The sequence below is a fragment of the Carcharodon carcharias genome, chromosome 12, assembly GCF_017639515.1.
Source record: "Carcharodon carcharias isolate sCarCar2 chromosome 12, sCarCar2.pri, whole genome shotgun sequence".
Lineage (NCBI taxonomy): Eukaryota > Metazoa > Chordata > Chondrichthyes > Lamniformes > Lamnidae > Carcharodon > Carcharodon carcharias.
The window spans coordinates 48722118-48744631 of record NC_054478.1 but is presented as its reverse complement, the minus strand read 5'-3'; the positions used below and the strand labels follow the sequence as shown (position 1 = coordinate 48744631).

The 22514-nt window shown below is 41.7% G+C and overlaps 1 protein-coding gene across 1 annotated transcript in view; it reads right to left on the bottom strand.

Annotated features, from left to right (window-relative positions):
- The window catches only part of LOC121284671 (lactase-phlorizin hydrolase-like), a 78865-nt gene that overhangs the window by 2705 nt on the left and 53646 nt on the right, over positions 1-22514 (bottom strand). The window contains exons 11-17 of the mRNA XM_041200230.1: positions 19693-19983; positions 18310-18508; positions 17237-17439; positions 14493-14602; positions 13326-13460; positions 11313-11536; positions 1340-1570 (exon numbers count right to left, since the gene is read on the bottom strand). Of these exons, the coding sequence (XP_041056164.1) occupies positions 1340-1570; positions 11313-11536; positions 13326-13460; positions 14493-14602; positions 17237-17439; positions 18310-18508; positions 19693-19983 (1393 nt within the window). The remainder of the gene's footprint in view (positions 1-1339; positions 1571-11312; positions 11537-13325; positions 13461-14492; positions 14603-17236; positions 17440-18309; positions 18509-19692; positions 19984-22514) is intronic.

Here is a 22514-nt window from a genome sequence, read left to right as displayed (position 1 = left end):
GTGTGTTTAAGTTTGATTTTATTAATAAATGTTTTATTTTAACCTTTAAAATCTCCAAAACTGGTAGTGGACTCTCTACTTCTGACTTCAGTACACATATAGCCACATAATAAAAGTACAAATTGCAAATTGTTATGATAGCTTGGCCAAATTTCCCTTTGGGATTTGGTCATCCTGGCAATTACCACCTGCCCTCTCATAACATGACAACATTCCAACTGTGGTGCTGAAGATCTAGGAACTCCACTAGCCAACCATCATCATCTTGACAATCTACACATAACAGAATCAATCTAATTCGACGATGGACTGCCTTATCATGTTCTTCCCATTCATTAGTAAAATGACACATACAGCCATCAACAGTGCCATCAAGCAACACCAATTGACCAATAATTAACCCACCAATTGACCAATAATTAACCCACCAATGTTTGCTTCAGGTTCTGTAAGAGCTATTAAACTCCTAAATAATAATATTGATCCAGACATGGAGCTTGAGATGAATACCAGAGGAGAGTTGAGAGTGTCTGCCCCTGCTATCAAGGCAGCATTCAATTGAGTATGGAGCCAAGAAATCCTAATTAAATTTGTTAGTATAGTTAGGAGGGAAAACCCACTAATGACTGAAGCAAAGGACAATCATTGTTGTTATCAGAGGCAACTCAACACAGGCCCTAGATATCACTGCAGAAGTTCCTTAAGGGAGCATCCTTGGGCCAACCACCTTCAATTGCTTCACCAATAACTTTGCATCTGTCATAGGAGTGGCACTACCAGTGAATGACTCCATAGCAAAATTTACAAATCCTCCAATAAAGAAGCAGCCACTGCCATCCAGGACAACACCCAGGTTTGGACTGACATAATATAATGAGCATCATCACCAGGACTGCAGCAGTATAAGGACAAGGCTTGCCACCATCTCCTCAGACAATGAAGGGCGAGCAATAAATTTATCCTTACCCGTGTCACCTACACCCCAAGCACAAAAAATAGCATAGGAAAAAGTATATATAATTTGTGTTCATTAAAAAGAATTACAGTGCTGCAAATTAACAATATTTCCTCTACCAGCTTAGGTAAAACCTGGTGCAGTTCACAGTTCTATCACACAACTTTTCCAGAAACGATGTACTCGATTCTAACTTTAGCAAAACAAACCAGTTACAGTTACCATAAGTAAAATGTTTCACTTGGTACAATAAATATATGCTAAAATAATCTTGAGAAAAGTGTCTAAAAATTATAACAGCAAAATTAAGAAAAGTCTTTGGTCAAAGCAACTAAGTATGTGCACCTCAGATATTAACATATATACTTAAATGTGTTTGCTTACTTTCCAACTGGAGACACTTGTGCGGTCCTAAAGCTGGATCAGGGAAGCCATTACAGCGTATAATTGTAGAATAGTATTTACTTGAAGCTTTAGGAATGCGAGGTAAAGAGGGGTCAGAATAATTCACGTAAAATAAACCAAATCTGTCAGCATATCCTACAGCCCATTCAAAGTTGTCCATCAATGACCATGCTGTGTAGCCACGGATATCAATTCCATCAAGCTTAATGGCTGTGTGTACATACAGAAAAGAAAATAGTTAACCTGAGTTTCATTTCAATGTAAGTATTGTTTAAAAATTTGTAACCAACCGACACAACAACCAAACCTTCCAGTTACAACCATCTGTTATTAGTCACTAAATGGGACAGAGGATGCGAATGGGCATTTTAAACTCAAATCAGGGAAGATGTAAGGAGGTAAACATTTGTCTGGGTCTGTTGCAGACTCAGTAAAGGTAGCTTGAGTGTTGCAAATGGTAAAAATTGACCCACTTGCCTCACCAGCAACGGGTCTAAGCTAAGTCCTGGGAAGGGGATTAGAGAGGGTAAAGGGGGCTTGGTGATGGGGGGTTGGGGTGGGATGGTGGGGGTTATTTGCAATGAGTCAAGAGAGCACTCCATTCCTCCTGCCTTCATGCAAGCTATGAAAAAAAAAATCAAAAGATCTGAATCCTTTAGTGTCCACCGCCAATTTTTTGAAAGGGCAGGCAGGTTAGGCACAATGAATTGATTTTACCTAGAGATCCTGCAAAGGAGCTGAGTCCCTCTTTGATGTAGGCAAGGAGGCAAATGGCTGGTTTAGGCATCCACCCAGAATACCTGCAATGCTGCCTACACCAATCTGGCAGTACGCAATGCACGTGATAGGGTATTTTCTGCCTGAAGAACACTGTAATAGCAACTAATTTCTACTTTAAGGAGTAGAATACAATTGTGATGGGTGGAGTTTGATTTGCTGAAGATTAATTGGGAATATTAGAGTGAATAGGAAAAGTAACTTAAAAACAAAAAAACTGCGGATGCTGGAAATCCAAAACAAAAACAGAATTACCTGGAAAAACTCAGCAGGTCTGGCAGCATCGGCGGAGAAGAAAAGAGTTGACGTTTCGAGTCCTCATGACCCTTTGACAGAACTTGAGTTCGAGTCCAAGAAAGAGTTGAATTATAATTTCATAATAGAATTTCAACTCTTTCTTGGACTCAAACTCAAGTTCTGTCGAAGGGTCATGAGGACTCGAAACATCAACTCTTTTCTTCTCTGCCGATGCTGCCAGACCTGCTGAGTTTTTCCAGGTAATTCTGTTTTTGTTTTGGATTTCCAGCATCCGCAGTTTTTTTGTTTTTATTTCTGTGTTTAATTGACTGCCACTGCTCTTCAAGAAATGCCTACCTCCTTGAAGTTCTGTTCTTCTCTGCGACAAGATTTCCGTACCTCTCTTTTGCCTTGCTCACCTTCATTGCTTTCCATTTCCCTCCTGTTGTTTGACAAGGTGTTTACTAAAACCCTCTTTAGATAATATCACCAACTTTAACACCTATGTGTTCTTTTGTCCTGTTGTTTGTGACATCTTTTGATGATCTGCTTCTATCACTGCTTTTGCCTACAACCACACACCACCCCCCTCCACTTCTCTCTCTCTCTCTCTTCCTCCCCCCGCCCCCCCCACACACACACACACACACACACACCTTAAACCAGCTTATATTTCAACTCTTTCTTGGACTCGAACTCAAGTTCTGTCGAAGGGTCATGAGGACTCGAAACGTCAACTCTTTTCTTCTCCGCCGATGCTGCCAGACCTGCTGAGTTTTTCCAGGTAATTCTGTTTTTGTTTAGGAAAAGTAACTTGGTATTTCAGATCTGCCAAACGACTCAAATGGTCATGGAAACGGGAAGGAACAATACTTGACTTGCTAATACAGAATGGTCAGGAGCAACCTGTGACCAAAAATGTAGATGAACTTTTGAAAGGCATGATATCAAGAAATTCCTTGAGACTCTAGCTACAGCAAAGGCTGTGGGCCCCAACAACATGGCTGTAGCACTGAAGACTTCTACTTCAGAACTAGCTGCATCCTAACCAAGCCGTTCCAGTACAGCTGCAACACTGGCATCTACCCGACAATGCGGAAAATTGCTCGGGTATCTCGTCTATTAAAAGCATGTCAAATCCAACCAGCCATTGTCCCATCAGCCTACTGTCAATCATCAGCAAAGTGATGGAACGTGTCATTGACAGCACTTATACAGTAATAACCTGCTCGCCCAATGCTCTGTTTGGATTCCACCATGGCTCCAGACTTCATTACAATCTTGGTCCAAACATGGACAAAATAGCTGAATTCCAGAGGTGACAGAGTGACTATCCTTGGTCTCAAGGCAGTATTTGACAGAGTGTGGGGCCAAAGAGTGCTAGCAAAATTAAAGTCAATTAGGAATAAAGGGGAAAACTCTACATTGGCTGGAGTCACAATTAGCACAAAGAAAGATGGCTGTTGGGAGGCTATTCATCTCAGCCCCAGGACATCTCAGCTCCAGGACATCTTAGGCTCAACCTTCTTCATCTACTTCATCAATAACCTTCCCTCCATCATAAGGTCAGAAGTAGGGATTTTCGCTGATTGCACAGAGTTCAGTATCATTTGTGATTCTTCAGATACTGAAGTAATAATAACACCTTCCAGAGTCCACACAGGCTGCAGGGTTGGCTCCTTGGGGACAAGGTCTACCCACAGAGGATGTGACTGATGACGTCAATGCGGTGACCTCAGTCTGCAGCAGAGAGACAATACAATGAGGCTAATGCTGCAACCCGGACATTGGTGGAGCACACAATTGGCATCTTAAAAATAAGGTTCCAGTGCCTTGACAGGTCTGGCGGCCACAGCAGTACAATCCGTGGATGGTGCCACCCATCATCATAGCATGCTGCATGATACATAACCTGGCGCTGCAATGGGGGGAGGACCTAGCTGAGGAGGAAATGGGAGAGTTGCACGTCTCCTCCGATGGGGAGGACATCGAAGGGGATGAGGGTGATGTGATCCTGGAAGATGAGGCCATTGCAGTGGCCAGAAAAGGCAGGCATGCTCGTGAGGCCCTAACAGCTGCAAAATTTGTGGAGGAGGATGATTACATACGGTGAGGACATTCCTGACATTGTCACATTGCACTTGTGAACATCTGACACCTGTCTGGCAGATGGCAGCGCACATACCCTCAGTAATCAGGCTTATGCCATGGAGATGCAATGGAAGACCTAATAGCCGCAAGATTCCAGAAGGATGATGACGATATGCAGTGAGGACACTCCATAAATCTTCACATTGCCTCTGTGAACATCTGACTCCTGTCCAGCTGCAGGCATATCATGAAGATGCAGTGGTGATACTTTAACAGCATCTGATCCTTTGGCAGCCTTCGTCACCTGTCCCTTTCAGGACCACACATCACCAGACACAGATGCTGAAGAGATGGAGGCTTGGGGGGGCGGGGGGCGGGGGGGGTTTGCGGGGGGGGGTTTGCGGGGGGACACTGGGGTGTGTGCCTGTCCCATCTCAAAGGTGCTGAGAGTACAGAGAAAATCACGGAACTCTGTGATACCTGCCCAAGACATTCTGGAAACAAGCCACATCGAAGTGCAGGTTATCACTAATGCACCCAGTGAATGTGAAGCTGGACCATCACTTTGCTCTGAAGGTTACACATTGCGCAGAGAAGGGACCCTTGACTGAGACACTTGTGATAAAAGCAAAATACTGCGGATGCTGGAAATCCGAAACAAAAACAGAAATGCTGGAAAAACTCAGCAAGCCTAACAGCATCTGTGGAGAGAAAAACAGAGTTAATGTTTCGAGTCCATATGACCCTTCTTCAGAGCTCTGAAGAAGAGTCATACAGATTTGAAATGTTAACTCTGTTTTACTCTCCACAGATGCTGTTAGGCCTGCTGAGTTTTTCCAGCATTTTCTGTTTTTGTCTGAGACACTTGCCTTTATCATGTGCAGGAGCCAGGGTTTCACATCTGAATGACATGAACACTGCTCATAACAACAAGGAGCCATAGACAAGGAGACATTTTTGTGAGTTTATTTACAATTTTGAACATTATGCACAAGTGATTAGCATCTGTGTAGCTGCCTACACTGTGCGACTACATCTTATTAACCTCCCTCACCCTGCCACTACGTCTTGGTGCTCTGCCCACAATCCACAACGGAGGTGGAGCAGCTAGCTGACTGCTACCAGTGATGACCTTGATGGGCGTCCTCTGGAGGGCCAACACCTGGAGGGCCTCGGCCTACTTTCAGGGTACTGCGGTGTGGCAGTGGCACCCTCCTCGGCCTGCGGAGGCGCAGCTGTGGGCTCACAGGATAAAGAAATCGGATGGGCCGGCCACTCCCGGAGTTACCTTGGTGGATAGCCCCGAGGTGTGCACCTGCTGACCTTCCTCCCTTTGGGTGCCTGAGGGCCCCTGGCTGACTCCTTGAGAGGAAGGGGCAGCTGCAATGAGCTTGAGATGCTCCGTTTCGCACCCCCCCCCACTCATGTTGATACTGATGGATGCCAGCAAGTGCTTCAGTGATGGAGTGTAGCTCCTGTATTAGTGCAGGACAAATGTCCTGGACCAAGATCTCCATGGCAGCCCCCATCCTACCAGTGTTTACCTCAATGCATTGGCATACCAACGCTATCATCTCAGATTGAAGACGCACAAACTCTTCTATCGTGCTGTGCAATCTGAGTGCAGCAGACAGCCTCTCCTAATGGTCCTGAGCTTGTCTTTGCAGTTCCAGCAACTGAGGTAGAACCGAGTCCAGGGGCTCATCAGCTGTCTTGACTTCACCAGATTCCAGAGCACCAGCATCCTTGGATTTCCCTGCCTCAACCTGCTGTGGATCAGACAGTGCAGTGTGCATACCAGATTGTGATCATGAGGCTAATCGGGTCCCACTGAGGTGTGTGTCTCTGCTGGTGGTGGTTGTGGGTGAGTGCTGTGACGGGTCTTACTGGTGTCTGCGAAATCCTCTTCTGAGGTGTCCTTGGAGCTGGAGTTTATGACCTGGCTCATGGCCACCCTCAGCTGCTTCTCGGATATGTCTGTGATAGAAAAGAGAGATAATTGGTGCATGTCAAAGGACGGTGAAACAGGAGACATCACTCAGTGTCGTTGGCTGATGGATGTTGCATTGCAGGATCCTCATTTGGTTGAACACCGCCAACGTCACTGTATGTGCAGGAACGGTCCACAACCTCACCAACCAATTGGATGGCTGTATTTTCAAAGGCCATGAAGACCTTGATGTCGGGCATTCCTCCACCAGTCTGGAACATCTCCCTGTTGTTGTGAGCTAGCTCATCCTGCATGGAGACAGATGGAGAGAGTGTAAGCAAGATGCCTGCCACACCAGGCGAGAAGGATTTTTGGCATGTGTAGAGTGTGAGTGTACCATGGAAGGCATGAGGAAACGATGGGCAGGGGAGATGAGGGTATTTGTGAGAGTGTAAGCGGTGATGTCCCTTGAGCTTGCAGTGAGTGCCAACTCTGTGCATGTGTAATGGGTTTGTGAGAGTGTGAGTTGAGAGTGATGAGTTACAGAGGAGATCATTCCTCCCCTTGTGGCATTGAGTGGCTGTCCTCTTTTGGAGGGCTTTACTGCTCACCACCACTGCCTCTCAAACTGGATTGGTGAGCTTGGTGGCTGTTCATTGCTCATAGCAGTGGTAGAGGAGTTCGCGGCAAACTTCCATTACTTCCAGCAGGTGCCCCAGAGAGGAGTCACTAAATTTGGGGGCTGCCATCTTCTTTGTTCTTGGGGCCATCTGGTGCCTAGAGCAGTCCTCTGGTCTGAAGACATGCAGTAGGGTATGCTCTTGTATGCTTTAAATATGGTGCCCGGAGCAAGGAAGGGCTGAGGTCACGGCATGGCGGGCAATCCAAGCCCACCCACTAGCGATCTGGCGTGTTTCCCATGCATGCATTATTAATGAGGCAGGACATGCCAGGATGCGGACAATATGGCGCAAAAACCTGCCATTACGGCCAGCGGATAAAATGCTTGTTTTCACATCCGCTACTGCACATAGTGCAATTCAGGGAAAATTCCACCCAAAGAGTAGTGGTGAACGGTTGTTTTTTCTGAAGGTTTATAGTGGAGTTCTCCAGGGATTGGTTTATATTATATATATATATATATATATATCTATATATGATCTAGACCTTGGTTTACAGGGTTTACAGGGAACAATTTCAAGATCTGAGGATGATAGAAAACTTGGAAGCATTGTGAGCCATGAGGAGGATAATTTAGAATTTGGACAAGTGGGTATCTGAAATTTAATACAGGGAAGTGTGAAGTGATTCATTTTGGTAGGAAGGATGCAGAGAGGCAATATAAAATAAAGGATACAATTCTAAAGGAGGTGCAGGAGCAAACAGACTTGGGTGTACATGTGCGTAAATCATTGATGGCAGCTGGACAGGTAATAAAGCACGTGGCATCCTGGGCTTTATCAATAGGGGCATTGAGTACAAAAGCAAGGAAGTTATGTTAAACCTCAACTGAAGTATTGCACCCAGTTCTGGCCACCACATTTTAGGAAGGAAGTGGAGGCAATGGTGCAGTGGTATTGTCGCTGGACTAGCAATCCAGAGACCCAGGGTAATGGTCTGGGGACCCGGGTGCGAATCCCACTATAGCAGATGGTGGATTTTGAATTCGATAAAAATCTGGAATTAAAAGCCTAATGATGACCACGAAACCATTGTTGATTTTTGTAAAAACCCATCTGGTTCACTAATGTCCTTTAGGGGAGGAAATCTGTTGTCCTTACCTGGTCTGGCTGACATGTGACTCCAGACCCACAGCAATTTGATTGGCTTTTTAATTGCCCTTGTTCAGAGGGCATTTGGGATGGACAATAAATATTGGTTAGCCAATGATGCCCACATCCCATGAGTGAATAAAAAAATGTGAAAGCATTAGAGAGAGTGCAGAAAAGATTCATGAAAATGGTTCCAGGTATGAGAAACTTCAGTTACTAAGAAAGATTGGAGATGTTAGGACTGTTCTCCTTGGAGAAAAGGTTGAAAGGAGATATGATAGAGGTATTCAAAATCATGAAGCATCTTGACAGAGCAAATAGGGAGGAACTGTTCCCATTGGTGGAAGAATCAAGGACTAAAGGGCACAGGTTTAAAGTAATTGGCAAAAGAAGCAATGGTGACATTAAGAAAAACTTTTTACACAGTGAGTGGTTAGGATCTTCAGTGCATTGCCTGAAAATGTGTTGGATGCAGGGTCAATTGAGGCTTTCACAAGGGAATTGAATCACTATCTGAAAAGGAAAGGTTTGCAGGGCAGCAGCACTAAATGAATTTCTCCTTCAGATAGCCAGCATGAACACAACAGGCCAATTGGCCTCTCTCTGTGCTGTAACCATTCTATGATTCTATGGACTGGATTTTACACTCGCAAATTAGGCGGGCACCCCCCATGCGAATGGAATATATGATGCCATGATGTTGCGTCGGCAATACAACGTCACTGGGCCAGTCTCAGAAATTACTGAAGGTGAGCAGGCGCCAAAATTGGAAGCCCGCCAACCTTTTTAGAATTACCAAGAGCCACTTATACACACTTTTTCAGTGCCCATTGCATTTTTCAGGCGTCAAACAGGAAAACGTTTGGCAGTGCTTTACAGCAGGTATGACAATGCAGCACACAGGCAGAAAAACAGGTCTGTCGAAGGGATCATGGCTGCATGTAGCAGATTCTGCTGGTGAAGGTGGCAGTGCCTTTATGATTTCTGGCTTTATTTATTGACTTTTTTGAGCCTTGCATAATAAATGAAGGCAGGTTCAGAATGTAGTGGGGGGGTGGGGGAGCCTTTAAATTTGTAGCTGTGACTGACTCCCTCTTCACGGTGTAACCCCTCTGCCGCATGACATCCTGGTCTGGACTGCCAATTGAATGTGGAGCCTCGCTTTGCAACGTAGTTGGCTGTCTGACACTTGATTCGTCAAGCTGAGACGGCGGGTGCGGGAGCAAGTGGACCACTCACTTCCCATTCTGCCTCCCTCACCCCACTGAAAACCGTTAAATCCAACCCCAAGATTCTAGGTGAGAAAAAATGTTTACATGCCAAATATTTAGGAAGCAGAATTATTGGAATTTAGAAGTTCTCTTCCCAAAACTATAAACCGATTGTTTTCTAATTTTTGCCACCTCCAGGAGTTCACGTTGCTAATGGATAGAATGAGATTTGATGGGCTTGATTTTTTTTCCACGGTTTTTAAAAATTTTTATATAACTGCCTAGTTACTTGTGTGTTTGTGGCTCATAAGGGCCAAAGTTACAAGTGCACAGGGAAAAGTGCATTACTTTTTAACAAAACTAGTGATTCAGGCAGAGCCAAAAGTTTATAACATTTATTGTAGATATAAATGGCTGATTTTAAGAAGGTATGTTACCAGCAGAGAGTCTTCCTAATTAGCCATACATATCGGGAAATCATAGGCACAATAGCCATAACTTTCTATTGATGAAGAAGGGAAAATTGATGGAAATCTCAGAACAGCATGTTCACAATTTCCTGATATCGGTGGCTGTGACCAGGTCTCCCTGCCGGAGCACATGTTTGTAACATTGCCCTTCATACCTAAGATACCTTATACTTTTCAATTTACATTCTCTTAGAGGGAAAATATGTTCGCTTTATTCAACCAATAGTAGTATCAAAGAACCAAAAACAAAAATTGCTGGAAAAACTCAGCAGGTCTGATAGCATTTGTGGAGAGAAAGACAGAGTTAACGTTTCGATTCCGTATGACTCAGAATCTGTAGAAGAGTCATACGGACTTGAAACGTTTACTCTGTCCTTCTCTTCACAGATGCTGTCAGACCTGCTGAGTTTTTCCAGTAATTTTTGTTTTTGTTTCAAATTTCCAGCGTCCGCAGTATTTTGCTTTTATTGTAGTATCAAAGAAAGCAGCTTCATAATATTCCACCCCATGTGCTACTCCTGTTGTACAATTTAACTGTAATATGTTTGAAGGACAGCCCTCCACCCTTGTTTCAGCATTTCTATTACTTTCACTTGATATTTTCATGATCCTAGCATTGACAAAGTTCCACATTGAAGGATGGCATTATTCAGTAAATTAGTGTGCAATAATATAGTAGGTTTTACATTTGCAGCACAGATCATTTTGAATTGGGAAATTACACACACCCAAGTTTTACCAAGAGGGGGATACTTATGTCATATTCATGGGCGTAAAGTATTACAGTACTGGGAAATGTAGTATTTTATTCTCTACTCTGTTGGTACTTTCATCTTAGGTGCAGGATGGGTTGCGGGCTAAAGCCTCCTGAATGCTAACCCAACCACGGATTTCCCTTTCCTGCACTGATGAGATCATTCAGGTTCTGCTGCCTACTATTCTTGTGGAAACTCTGCCCAACTTCATTTCACCAGGGTGCCGAGCAGCTGTCAAAAGTAGAATATAATACCAGTACTGTGGGTTTGTGGATTTAAATCTGGGTCCTTATTTTGAAATTACAATATTCAACTTACTGCGCCAATAGGTTCTCTTAATTAAGAGATAGATGGCATGAATCATTATCCAGGATATTGTCCCTGTAGCCAAAAAAAACTTCTTGTTTGCCTTGAACATTGTGTGGGCTTTCACACTAGTTTGGCCAATTTGGGCAAAATTAGCTGAAAAAGAAACAGCGCAACCTGGAGAAATTTGAGGCCTCTGTGTTAGTAACTGTTCACAGTGTTAAATGAGTAAGCACACTTTGGATTGACGTAGTACCTGTGTAACAATGAACCATTAGGTTATTTATTACCTAGGCTTCACGAGTATATTGTAGATCTGTTGCTTTTGTTGCCAATATGAACATATAAGGAGTCTACAAAACTAGCAAAAAAATAAGAATGATAGGCACAAAATGTACTCTACCTTTTAAAACTTCATTTATATAACTTTTATGATAACTGATTCTCCAGGTATCATTGAGGCCTTGATCCCCATGCTCTGAAACTCCATTTTCTGTTAGGTAAATGGGCGGGTTGTTGAATTCTTTCTTAATCCAGTTAAGAATTCTCCTAAAACCCCATGGAGTTACTTTCAGCCAGAAAGATCCAGATCTAAGCCAGCTGCGGTCTACTGTAGTCCCGGTTCCTCTAGAAATAGAGAATTAATTAGTTTGCCCAACAGCTTTCCTGGGTTTAATTGGAATTGAATACATTAGAAGCAAAATATCTATCTTTCATAGTTTTTTCACTATATTTATAATTATAGTGCTACAAATTAATAGGCCTCAATTTTAACTTTTTCATCTAATTTTTCCCATTACAGGGAATGAAGAGGTTGGACTAGCTATGTCCTCATGCAGCTTGCTTGATTCAGGCTGGGCAATTCTCAGGGAGTCCAAAGGGAACTGAACTAGCAGCAAGTTCAGTACAGGGAGGCTTCACAATTACTGGGGAGAGGGGAGTTGGAGTGGTAGAAACTCAGACTATAGAACCCACAAAAATTATTTTAAACTTAGCTTTTCATTACTACTTTGACTGCACTGCAAGTGAAACCTGTCAGAAACTGCATGCTTCAACCAGTCTATCCCAAAATGGAAATCAAGATGCTATGTCCATCATAAAACCATGATTGCATGTTAAAAGGGGCCCACTGCCATAAGCAGGCAGGCATTTTGATAACGCTTTGGATAGTGGTTCTAAAATTGTTAGGGTGGCTGATTGCTGCTGTTAATAGGGCTGTAGGTTTGTCAACCCCATTTTGTGGCTATAACTTCCCCATTAATGCTGATTTTAGTAAATTGAAATTGATCCAATATCTTTCTAAATGTTCCTGTATTCTATTCTGAACAAAATATAGTAAATATTAGTATAATTTGCAAATGAAGCATTATTAATCACATTATTTCTCAAGGATTTCCACCAGTCACCTGCTGCAGTTATAGCAAGAAACTGATAGAACCCCAACCCAAATTGCTGACATGTTTCCCTTATTGCTATCCCAATGGTTTATTGAATTTATCCAATAACATGCATTTACATAGTGCCTTTAATGTGAAGAATATACTAAGGTGCTTCTTATATAGGAGCAGGGAAAATTAACATCCAGCGACCAAGAGGGTTGGGAGATCAGGGATCAAAAGCTTGATCAAGGAGGAGTTTTGAGGATGAAAGATAGAGAAATGGAAAATCAGGGATGTTTAGGAAGGGAGTTAAGAAAATAGATCTGGGGTGTTTGAAGGCTGTCATATAAATGAGGAATGAAGGGACCTGAAGGAGGAAAACACATAAGACCAGAGTCAGATGAATATATAGTATTGGGGAGGGGAAATAAGGCTGCAAGAGGCTGCAGAAATAGGGTGGGACAAGGCCATGGTAAGCTTTATAGTTAAGGACAAAGGTTTTGAATTTAATGTGTTGGGGAGTGGATTCAGTTACCAATGAGGGTCAACAGGACAACAAGATTGTGACTAACTTAGTTGAAGCTAAGAGAATGGGAATTAGCAAGGGATGGAATCAGCGAAATTTGTGATGGTGCTGAAGATGATGATGGTCTTTTTGATGCAGTGTTGTGGTTCATTGAGGACTTGATGTTAGAAAAACAGTCCGACAACGCAGAGATAGTTGAGGGATCAAGGTGAGTGGTGGAGGAGTAGAGGTAAGTGCCATCAGCATACGTGTGACAGCCAACCAACCTGTTGTCAACAGATGACATGTAAATAGAGAGGAGGAGATGGATAGGGATAGATCACTGAAGCTATTGCTGACAATGCACTTGATGGATTTGAATATGTAAGAAGGGAATGATGTAAGGAGAGTTTCACAGAGCTGGATGATGGAGGAGAGGCATCAATGAAGGTAACATTTTTCAAAACTCAATGGTCTGACCAACATTTAAGTATGATTTTTTTTTACTATTTTCCATTATTAAAACTCTTACCTGTCAGCATCATACATTGGAATAGCATTTCCAAAATTGGTATTGAATGCTAAGACTGTGGTGTAGTGATTAAATCCCATAAAATCATATGTTCCCTTGACTCTTTGTTTTTCTGTTTCAGTAAATTCAGGGAGTCTGAAAAGATTATTTGAATTGTCAAGTATGTCAAACCTTGTTTTGATGACCAAACTCTACTAAACATATCTGACATTTGCAGATGCTTTTATTTAAAATTATTTTCATACAAGATTTTGTAGAGAGGGTACAGTTGGAGAAGAATACATTTAAAACTATCTTAGTGAATGCTAAAGGTTTAATTTATGGCCAAAGAAGAATCCCATGTTGTTATAAGTCCTGTAAAATTTGACAAAATCTGAAAATTTCAGTAGCCCAACCTGGCTTGTAAAATGCTCAGCCTGTGGGTGTCCTGACTGGTAAAGTAAACTCCAGTCTTTGTAACTCCTCAATTAATATTCCCTCCTTAACTCTCTCTCAAATAATTCCAAGGAGTAATAGTTGTGGGATTTTTATGACATTGCTTGTTTGAATGTTGGCAACTTTGTTATTCCATTGCTGCTACGATTTTTTTTTGTGAAATATATTGCAATGTATTACAAAGTTCTTAGAGCACAGAAACAGGCCATTGACAGATCCATGCCAATGTTTATGTGCATCATGAGCCTTCCTGAAAATGTTGGGTCTGTGATACATTGAGGAAGCCCAGGAAATCCCAAGGTAATGCGGTGAGGGTGAGACTGATCACTCTCCACTCCATTTTCCACTTATCTGCCAAGCAAACTCAATTCCCCAGGTGCTGTGAAAGTATAGGTATCTTTGTCCTAGCGATTATTTTTTTGGCAGGAACTTTGAAATACTACTTAGTCTTCCATTTGAACCATTGCAGCAATGTTATTAAATTATTTTATTAGATACTAAATTTTCAAGAATAAATTTAACAGCTATCACAGGTTTGCATCATTTTTCAATATCAGCATTAATTTAAAAGAAAACCCCAATTTATAACAAAAAAGTAAAATTATGTGCTCATGCATCAGAGAAAATTTCTATATACTTTTAAGCTAATAGGCAAATCAAAGTTATTTGCTAACTTCTGGTTTTGCATTGCCACTTTAAATGCTTGAACTATTGAAAAGTCTAATTTCCTACCGTGATTTAGGCAAGCCTTGAGCCAAACTCTTCTCTCTCACACGTGCTTTCATCACCTCATTGTAGTCACCATTTTTGAAAATTGGATATGCAAACCAACCTCCATAAAACTTAGATAATAAAAAGCATAAAATTACACTTCAACACAGTGTCCTGACTCAATAGCTCTTCTTCAGTCATTATACAATCCATGTCAGAAGAAATGAGTGAATATGTCATTGATTACAAATGAAATATGGGAAATCTCACAGTCCAATAATTAAATAAATACACAATGAGTATGACTCAGTATAATCATTTAAAGTGTCCTCGTTTATATTTAAATAGTTGTATAACAGAATAGACAGAGTGGATAGACACTTGAGATGTGGTGGATTCGTTCCTTTCAAGCTATGAATTTTGAAGCTGGGCTGCAGACTCATAAAAGGACCTTGCTCACATTGTGCTAACTCTGATTCTACAATAAAATGGTGGGCGACTGGATTTTATGCTCCCACCCCCACCGGGCGTGTTTTCAGCGGGAGGACATGTAAACTACCAGGGGTAGCAAGCCCACCACATTGCTGCCCAGCCCTTGTTCTGTCTCCCATAATATGGTAGGTGAGCGGGCATCGAAATTCACAGCCCATCTGCCATTTTAAAATAAATAATTAATGGGCAATTGAACTTGTTACCAAACCAACTGAGCGAAATAATACACTGTCCACTCTATAATGCAGTTGGCACAGGCAGGCGGGGGTGGGCAGGCCATTTTCTGAAGCAAACTGCTTAAAAGGTGGAAAGAAAAGGGGAGTACTTCCTTTGAGGTAGCGCTGTGTGCATCGAAGGCACCCCACCCCAGGATGATACTGCTCTCTTGGTTCCTCTTTGGCCTCCAAAACAAGCACCCCACAGCTCCCTTGCTGCCCTCTCTAGGCTCCCGTTCAAAACCCAGGTCTTCCCTGCGTGGATCCAGAGCCTATGGCTGTCTTGATCAATGGACTTATTTGCAGTCCCAGCATCACAGTCTACTGAGTTCTGGCGCTGATGGAACTGCTAGAGATTTGTCAGCAGCTCTCAAGGACCGAACTTTCTCCCACTGAAGGGGTAGAAGTCCTAGTCTCACCTTGTTCATGCTGCTCACAGCATGTTATTGCTACGGGACAGCCTGGTCTACTTGGGTAGGTTGGGTCTGACATTTCCTCCAGGGGCACGAGTTATATGCCCCACCTGTAAAATTCAGCCTGGTATTTCTGGAATGATGAACTAAACTCAGAATGGTGTGTTCCATTACTGTTGATTCAGCTATGTGATGAAGGTCTGCAGACCATGAAAATAAATGGCCAAGTTCTAACCACCAAGTGAACATTTAATTTTTATCAGTCAAAATATTTAGCCAGTGAAGAATCTACAGTCCTGCTCATTAATGCATTGAGCGTACTGTGATGGAAAAATTAAAAGTGTGATCTGAAAGAAAGAAAACCATTACTGTCAACAACTGTTTTAAAGAGTAACACAAAACAATAGAACATTCTTATAAAAACAAAAAAACTGCGGATGCTGGAAATCCAAAACAAAAACAGAATTACCTGGAAAAACTCAGCAGGTCTGGCAGCATCGGCGGAGAATAAAAGAGTTGACATTTCGAGTCCTCATGATCCTTTGACAGAACTTGAGTTCGAGTCCAAGAAAGAGTTGAAATCTAAGCTGGTTTAAGGTGTGTGGGGGGCGCGGAGAGAGAGAGAGATGTGGAGGGGTTTGGTGTGGTTGTAGGGACAAACAAGCAGTGATACATAACCACACCAACCCCCTCCACTTCTCTCTCTCTCTCTCTCTCCGGCCCCCCCGCCCCCCCACACACCTTAAACCAGCTTAGATTTCAACTCTTTCTTGGACTTGAACTCAAGTTCTGTCGAAGGGTCATGAGGACTCGAAACGTCAACTCTTTTCTTCTCCGCCGATGCTGCCAGACCTGTTGAGTTTTTCCAGGTAATTCTGTTTTTGAATAGAACATTCTTGTTGAGTTCTCAAATCCCGTTTGACCTTTAGCTAAAGTGTCGTGTGAAGCAGGGTGCTATCATACAAAAACGAAGAAACACAGGATAGTCAGCAAGTTGAAAGCAGAAAGCATGTCCCCCTATTTGGTTAATGAATAATAAATGCACAAGGAAGAAAATAATGAAGAAATCCTTTATATACCCAAAATGTGTTTCATTAATTCACAGCAACATAAGTACTGACAGTCATAGCATGGATGCCGGGGGGCCCTCTGTGGGTCACAGAATGCCCATAAAGGACGACAGCTCCCCCCCCCACCCCCCACCACCACCACCACCACCACCACCACCACCCCCCCCCACCCCTAAAACCCAGTGGGAGGACACCCGTGAGCCCTCCCAATACAGGCCAAATGACCATGGGTGCAGGACATGGCCTTTATTTGACCACATAAGCGGCTCAATTGCCCTCCTTGTTCAAATGTTCCAAATGCTCTGAAGAGGATGCCACACTTTCTGGACAGTTGGCTGACAAGAACTTCCATTACAAAAGCCCATAGAAAGTCGATGAGCAAGTGCAAATGTAATGGTTCGCCAGTGACCACAAATTCTGACTCATTGTCTCGGCTTGGAGGGTGTGTGTGTGAACAATCAACAGTAATCAGGAACAGGAATGTTGATTATTCTTTTCCCGCTTTCTTAACAGAGTTCAGCTTATTTAAATAAATAAAATTTAAATAAATGAATAAATACTAGATTGTTTCTTACCTTCAAATGCCTATTTGCAGCATCAATATCTTCCTGTTTATATGGGTTCCTTGGCTCAACCCAGTCAGAATTGATAGTAATGGAAATCAACCCTCCCTGCTGTGATCTGTAAGTTTCATTGTACAAGTGCCAAACTTCAGCATGAGCTTTGATTAAATTGTGACCAACAATATAAGGAGCACTGCCTAATCTCATGGAAATACCTTAAAACACAAGAGGTAGGGGTTTGTTAAATAAAAAACAGTTCATACTTTTCTAGAATAAAACAGTCAAAATCATAATGTGATTAAACTTGTGATGCATCAACACCACTTTCATGATAGAGTTCAGAATTCTTTTGATGTTTTATCAGTATATTACTATAATTAAGGCAGTTGGTAATACCACAAACAGAAAATGAATGTTTTATCAAAGTACACTGATTGGGGATTTTGAAGGCAAATTGATCTAGCTTGCCCATGGCAAAACTTGTGGGATCAGCTACGACAATGGTTTTATGTCACCCTGATTTTACTCTTTATTGAAGTTAATGGAAAGATATATTGTGTAAGGTGTAAAATTGGCATTCCATCCAACCCTGTGAACTCCCACTTGGAGGGTTGGGTTAAATTTGATGTCATTAGTTACATCCCTAATAACCATTACACATAGATCTTCTTTCAGTGAGATTTTATGCCCAAAATTGCATTATGAGTTTCTGCCTCCCTACAGCACCAGATAAGGTTGTGATCAACACAAAATAATTAATAGGTATTGCATTGGTTGCTGTGTTTCCTACTGGCATCCATTTTCCCTGGAAGTAAACAGTAAAACATTTGGTTAAGTGACATGGGAGTCTGAACTGAAGTGTGATTTCAACATACTGTTAGCTTAAGGCCACTGAAGTCACTTAGAGAAAAAAAAAACTGCAAGATGCAAAGAGAATTCATAAAGGAATATCTTGAGAAAATTGTTCATATTATAACCTCTGGAAAGCGTTCAATGCAATATAGGCAGTACTTGCTCCTAAAAGCTTTTACATGCATGATACACATACATGAGACTGAAAAAGTACAGCAGTGCATATACAATACCTGGTGCTGCTGTGCCGTAGCCATAACCAAGAAGTGCTGCATTGTAAGGCTCATTCAAGGTTATCCAGAACTTGACCTTGTCACCAAATCTTTGAAAGCAGAAATTAGCATATTCCACAAATCGGTCAATGGTGCTACAATTTTCCCAGCCACCCACATCTTGCAGAGCTTGAGGCAGATCCCAGTGATAAAGCGTAACCTGTAGATAACCAGCAGATGATAAGCATAGAGTATTCGCCATTGTTTTTCACTTTTTGCCCAGATAAAGTGACAACAGTACTTTTAAGAGTACATTTGATACCTCAAACTTAATGCTCAAAATACTCCACCTATCTTTTGACAGCAAGATACTAAACCAAATGGCAGTAACAGATTTTGAAAATCAACAAATGTCAAATAAAATATTGCTCCTTGGCTTGTAAAATCAATCATTTTTAATAACCAAAAGGATTGTAGGAGGCCCTACAATCTTTTAAAATTCATTAAAAATAGATTATCCTTAACAAATGCTCTTGTACCATCATGTTTGTCAATATTGACCTGCTTCATTTACTCAGTTAATAATCTATTGCAAATGAGAGAAAAAGTGCAAAGATGCATTGTTATTTGCTAAATTTAACACCATTTCATCACAGGCTAAAATACGTTTACCTGAGAATTAACTTTTATGTCCCACTATTTTCTTTCAATGTTCTTCCTCCTACCTTCCTGAAGGGGTTTGACCCTGGATCTAAGACAACAATGTCCACTCCTACTCCAAACCAGAACCTTGTCCAATTTCTTGTGTGAGCCTAAATGACAGCTGATTCTGCTGCTGCCCTTGCATGCTATCCAGACATAGGCACTCTCCAGCAGGGGTACTTACGTGGAACAGCAACCATGTGTAATTCTCCCCTCCCTAAACCACCACTGCACAAGCTTAGTCTATTCAAACTAGGCTGAGATCTGGTTCTGTTGAAGGGTCATGAGGACTCGAAAAGTCAACTCTTTTCTTCTCCGCCGATGCTGCCAGACCTGCTGAGTTTTTCCAGGTAATTCTGTTTTTGTTTTGGATTTCCAGCATCCGCAGTTTTTTGTTTTTTGTTTTTTGTTTAGACTGAGATTAAACTTGGTGCCTGGTCTGAATGGTTCAACTACTGATTGCCTTAAGAACTTGAGTCCTTAAGTAAACTCATACTTATCTTTTTTCAACTGAGTAGAAGTCTCCTTTAACATATATTTCAAATGAGAAATGCTAAAATAAAAATTACCAACTGTAAATGCATGTGTACTTGTTAATGCTTTGCGTGTATGTGGCTGCATTTCATGTTTAGCTCCAGTGATCCATTATGCATTATTGACCAACAAATCAAGTTCTTATTTTTGTTAATTCGTGATATGTACCTGAGGTTTAATGTTAGCTGCAAGAAGAGCATCTATAAACTTTATGTAGTAGTGTAATCCAACTTCATTTACAAATCCTGTGGTTCCATCTGGAAGAATGCGAGACCAGGATAGGGAAAAGCGATAATGGTTGACTTTCAGTTGTTTCAGAATAGCCAAATCTTCATCCATCTTGTGGTAGCTGTCACATGCTACATCTCCAGTATCATCGTTGCCTACTTTCAAGGGAGTATGAGTAAAGGTGTCCCATATACTAAGTCCTTTTCCATCAGCTCTCCAAGCTCCTTCAATCTATCGTCAATTAGATAACAGTAAATATACAATTTGCTTATGTCCTTAAACATTTTCTTGGCATTGTGACTTCTATAAAATACTGAACATCTTAACATTATTTGCCCTTTATGTGCCCTTCATTAATATAGAGGGAGACTCATTAACATATGATCTGCCCCTTCTTCATTCTCAAATTGTTTAGCAACCAGCAAATAACATCTATCAGCCATGAGGGCACAAACACTCTGAATGGTAGATATCTATACAAATATTATCAACTGAACTGTATAAGAGGAAGATCTATTCAGTGGATGAATTTATTGTCAATAATTGGTTTCTGTTAAGAGTAAAGGGCAACATTTCCCCTCCTGTTTGTGGGGGGGAGGGGGGGGTGGGGGCGGGCACGGGTTGGCTTCCAATCAGGAGTGCACTGCCATTTTACATGGGTGGGCCAATTAAGGCCCGGCCAGCATGATGTCGGCCAGGAAGCGCTATACGCTCCCTGTATGGGAGGGAGGGATTCACTCAGCTGCGATTGCGCTCTTTCACACATGCGCGCAGAAGAGTGCACAGATCTTCCTGAGGCAAAGTGCTGCCTCAGGGAGATCGGCTCACATTTTAAACTTTAAATAAAGCTGAGGAAAAAAATTTCCCTGCCATGTCCCCTCATGTGACACTGTCACATGAATTGGGACATGTCCATAACTTTTATTTTAAAATATTATGAGATTTTTAAATCCTCATGAAACCTCATCCTGTCTGTGGGCTGTGGATGAGCAGGTCCATTAATGACTTCAACTACTTTGTTAATGGCTTTAATAGGCTGTTGACAGGTCAGCGGGTACACAGCCAACTCTGGTGCGCACCCGCCGAACTGAAAGGCTGAATAACATGCCATGACATCAGGGCGCATGCCCGACATCACCCCACATCATTTTACGCATTGGTGAGTGGGCCCCACCCCCACCCACCAACAGCAAGATACATCCCATAGTGCACTAGCAGCATCTTGTGGTAAATATTAAAAACTGCAAACACTGCAACTCAACAGCAAAGTTGGGCACATGTATGAACAGATATTAAGTATGGTAAATTTCTGCCCATAATATGTCTACCTGGTGGGGGTTCTAAATGACACAAGAAGCTCTTACCAGAAAACTAAGGGCTCTCTATCTGAATGCACACTGTTACGAAAGTATAATAATTTTCATAATATTTTTCTGGTTTATTGTGAAGTAGGTTTATGGGGGTAAGTATAGGTAGTCCTGACTGTATGATTTAATCAGATTTGGAGTCAAGTAGACTGCAAGCTTGAAATTATCAAAGAAGCTAGGTGTAGGAATGTGCTTGACATGCTAATGAGTAAACATGGATGCTGGCTTAGCATATAAGGTGTGAAGGGAAGTTGCATTTTTAGATAAATGAAGGGATTGTTTGGATTTCAAAGGGATCGTAGTCTATTTACAACTTGCCAGATAAGCATGGGTAAGGAGTGTGTTTATTTTTCCCAAAGGTTACTGACAATATTGGCAATATGCAAGATTTTATATTATGAGAAAGATACAGTTTCAAAGACATGTAGAACGATAGACTTTACATATTAAAAAGAGAGTAACATAGATAAAGGAGAATGAAAGGCTATGTGGAGAAGGTCATGTAAGATCTAATGGGAGTATGTGAAACAGCCTTCAAGAAGTCTCCAGCCATTTGCACTTAAGTTTGCTACATAAAGTAACTGAAGTTGGGGAAGTCTTTTGGAATTCCACTGTCAAGTGGGTACTGTGTTAACTTGATTTAATTTTAAATCTAAAATCTATTTTGGACTGTTGCCTTAAGGGGGACATGTAATTGGGAGTCAGGTCAATTAGGAATTTTTAGGATTTGTTAAAGTAGTAAGTAATTGTAGTCATGAGTATGTACTCGAAATCTTTTATTCTGTTAATAAATATTTTAATTTAATTTTGAAATTTCTAAAATCTCTGAATGTCTTGGTGAACTCATTACTTCTGAATTCAGTGCACACATCTCAAAATAAATATAAATTGTAAAACCGTTGTGATATTGCGACCAAATTTCCCTTGTGGATTTGGTCTGCCTAGCACATGTCATCTGCCACATCATAACAATGCAGCAGTTGAAATAAAACAGATGAACTGATAGTTCAAATAGAAATAAATAAGTACGATCTGATAGCCATGACAGACACATGGTTACAGGATGACATAGATTTGGAACCTTAATATTGAAGGGTACATGACATTTAGGAAAGACAGGATGCTAGGAAAAGGTGGAGGGGTGGCTCTGATAATTATACAGGGCATTGGTGAAACCACATTGGAGTACTGTGTATAGTATTGGTCTCCTTATTTAGGGAAGGATGTGGATGCATTGGAAGCAGTTCAGGGAAGGTTTACTAGACTAATACCTGGAATGAGTGGGTTGTATTATGAGGAAAGGTTGGACAGGCTAGGTTTGTATCCCCTGGAGCTTGGGAGAGCAAATGGTGACTTGATTGAAAGTGATAAGATCCTGGGGCATCTTGACAGGAT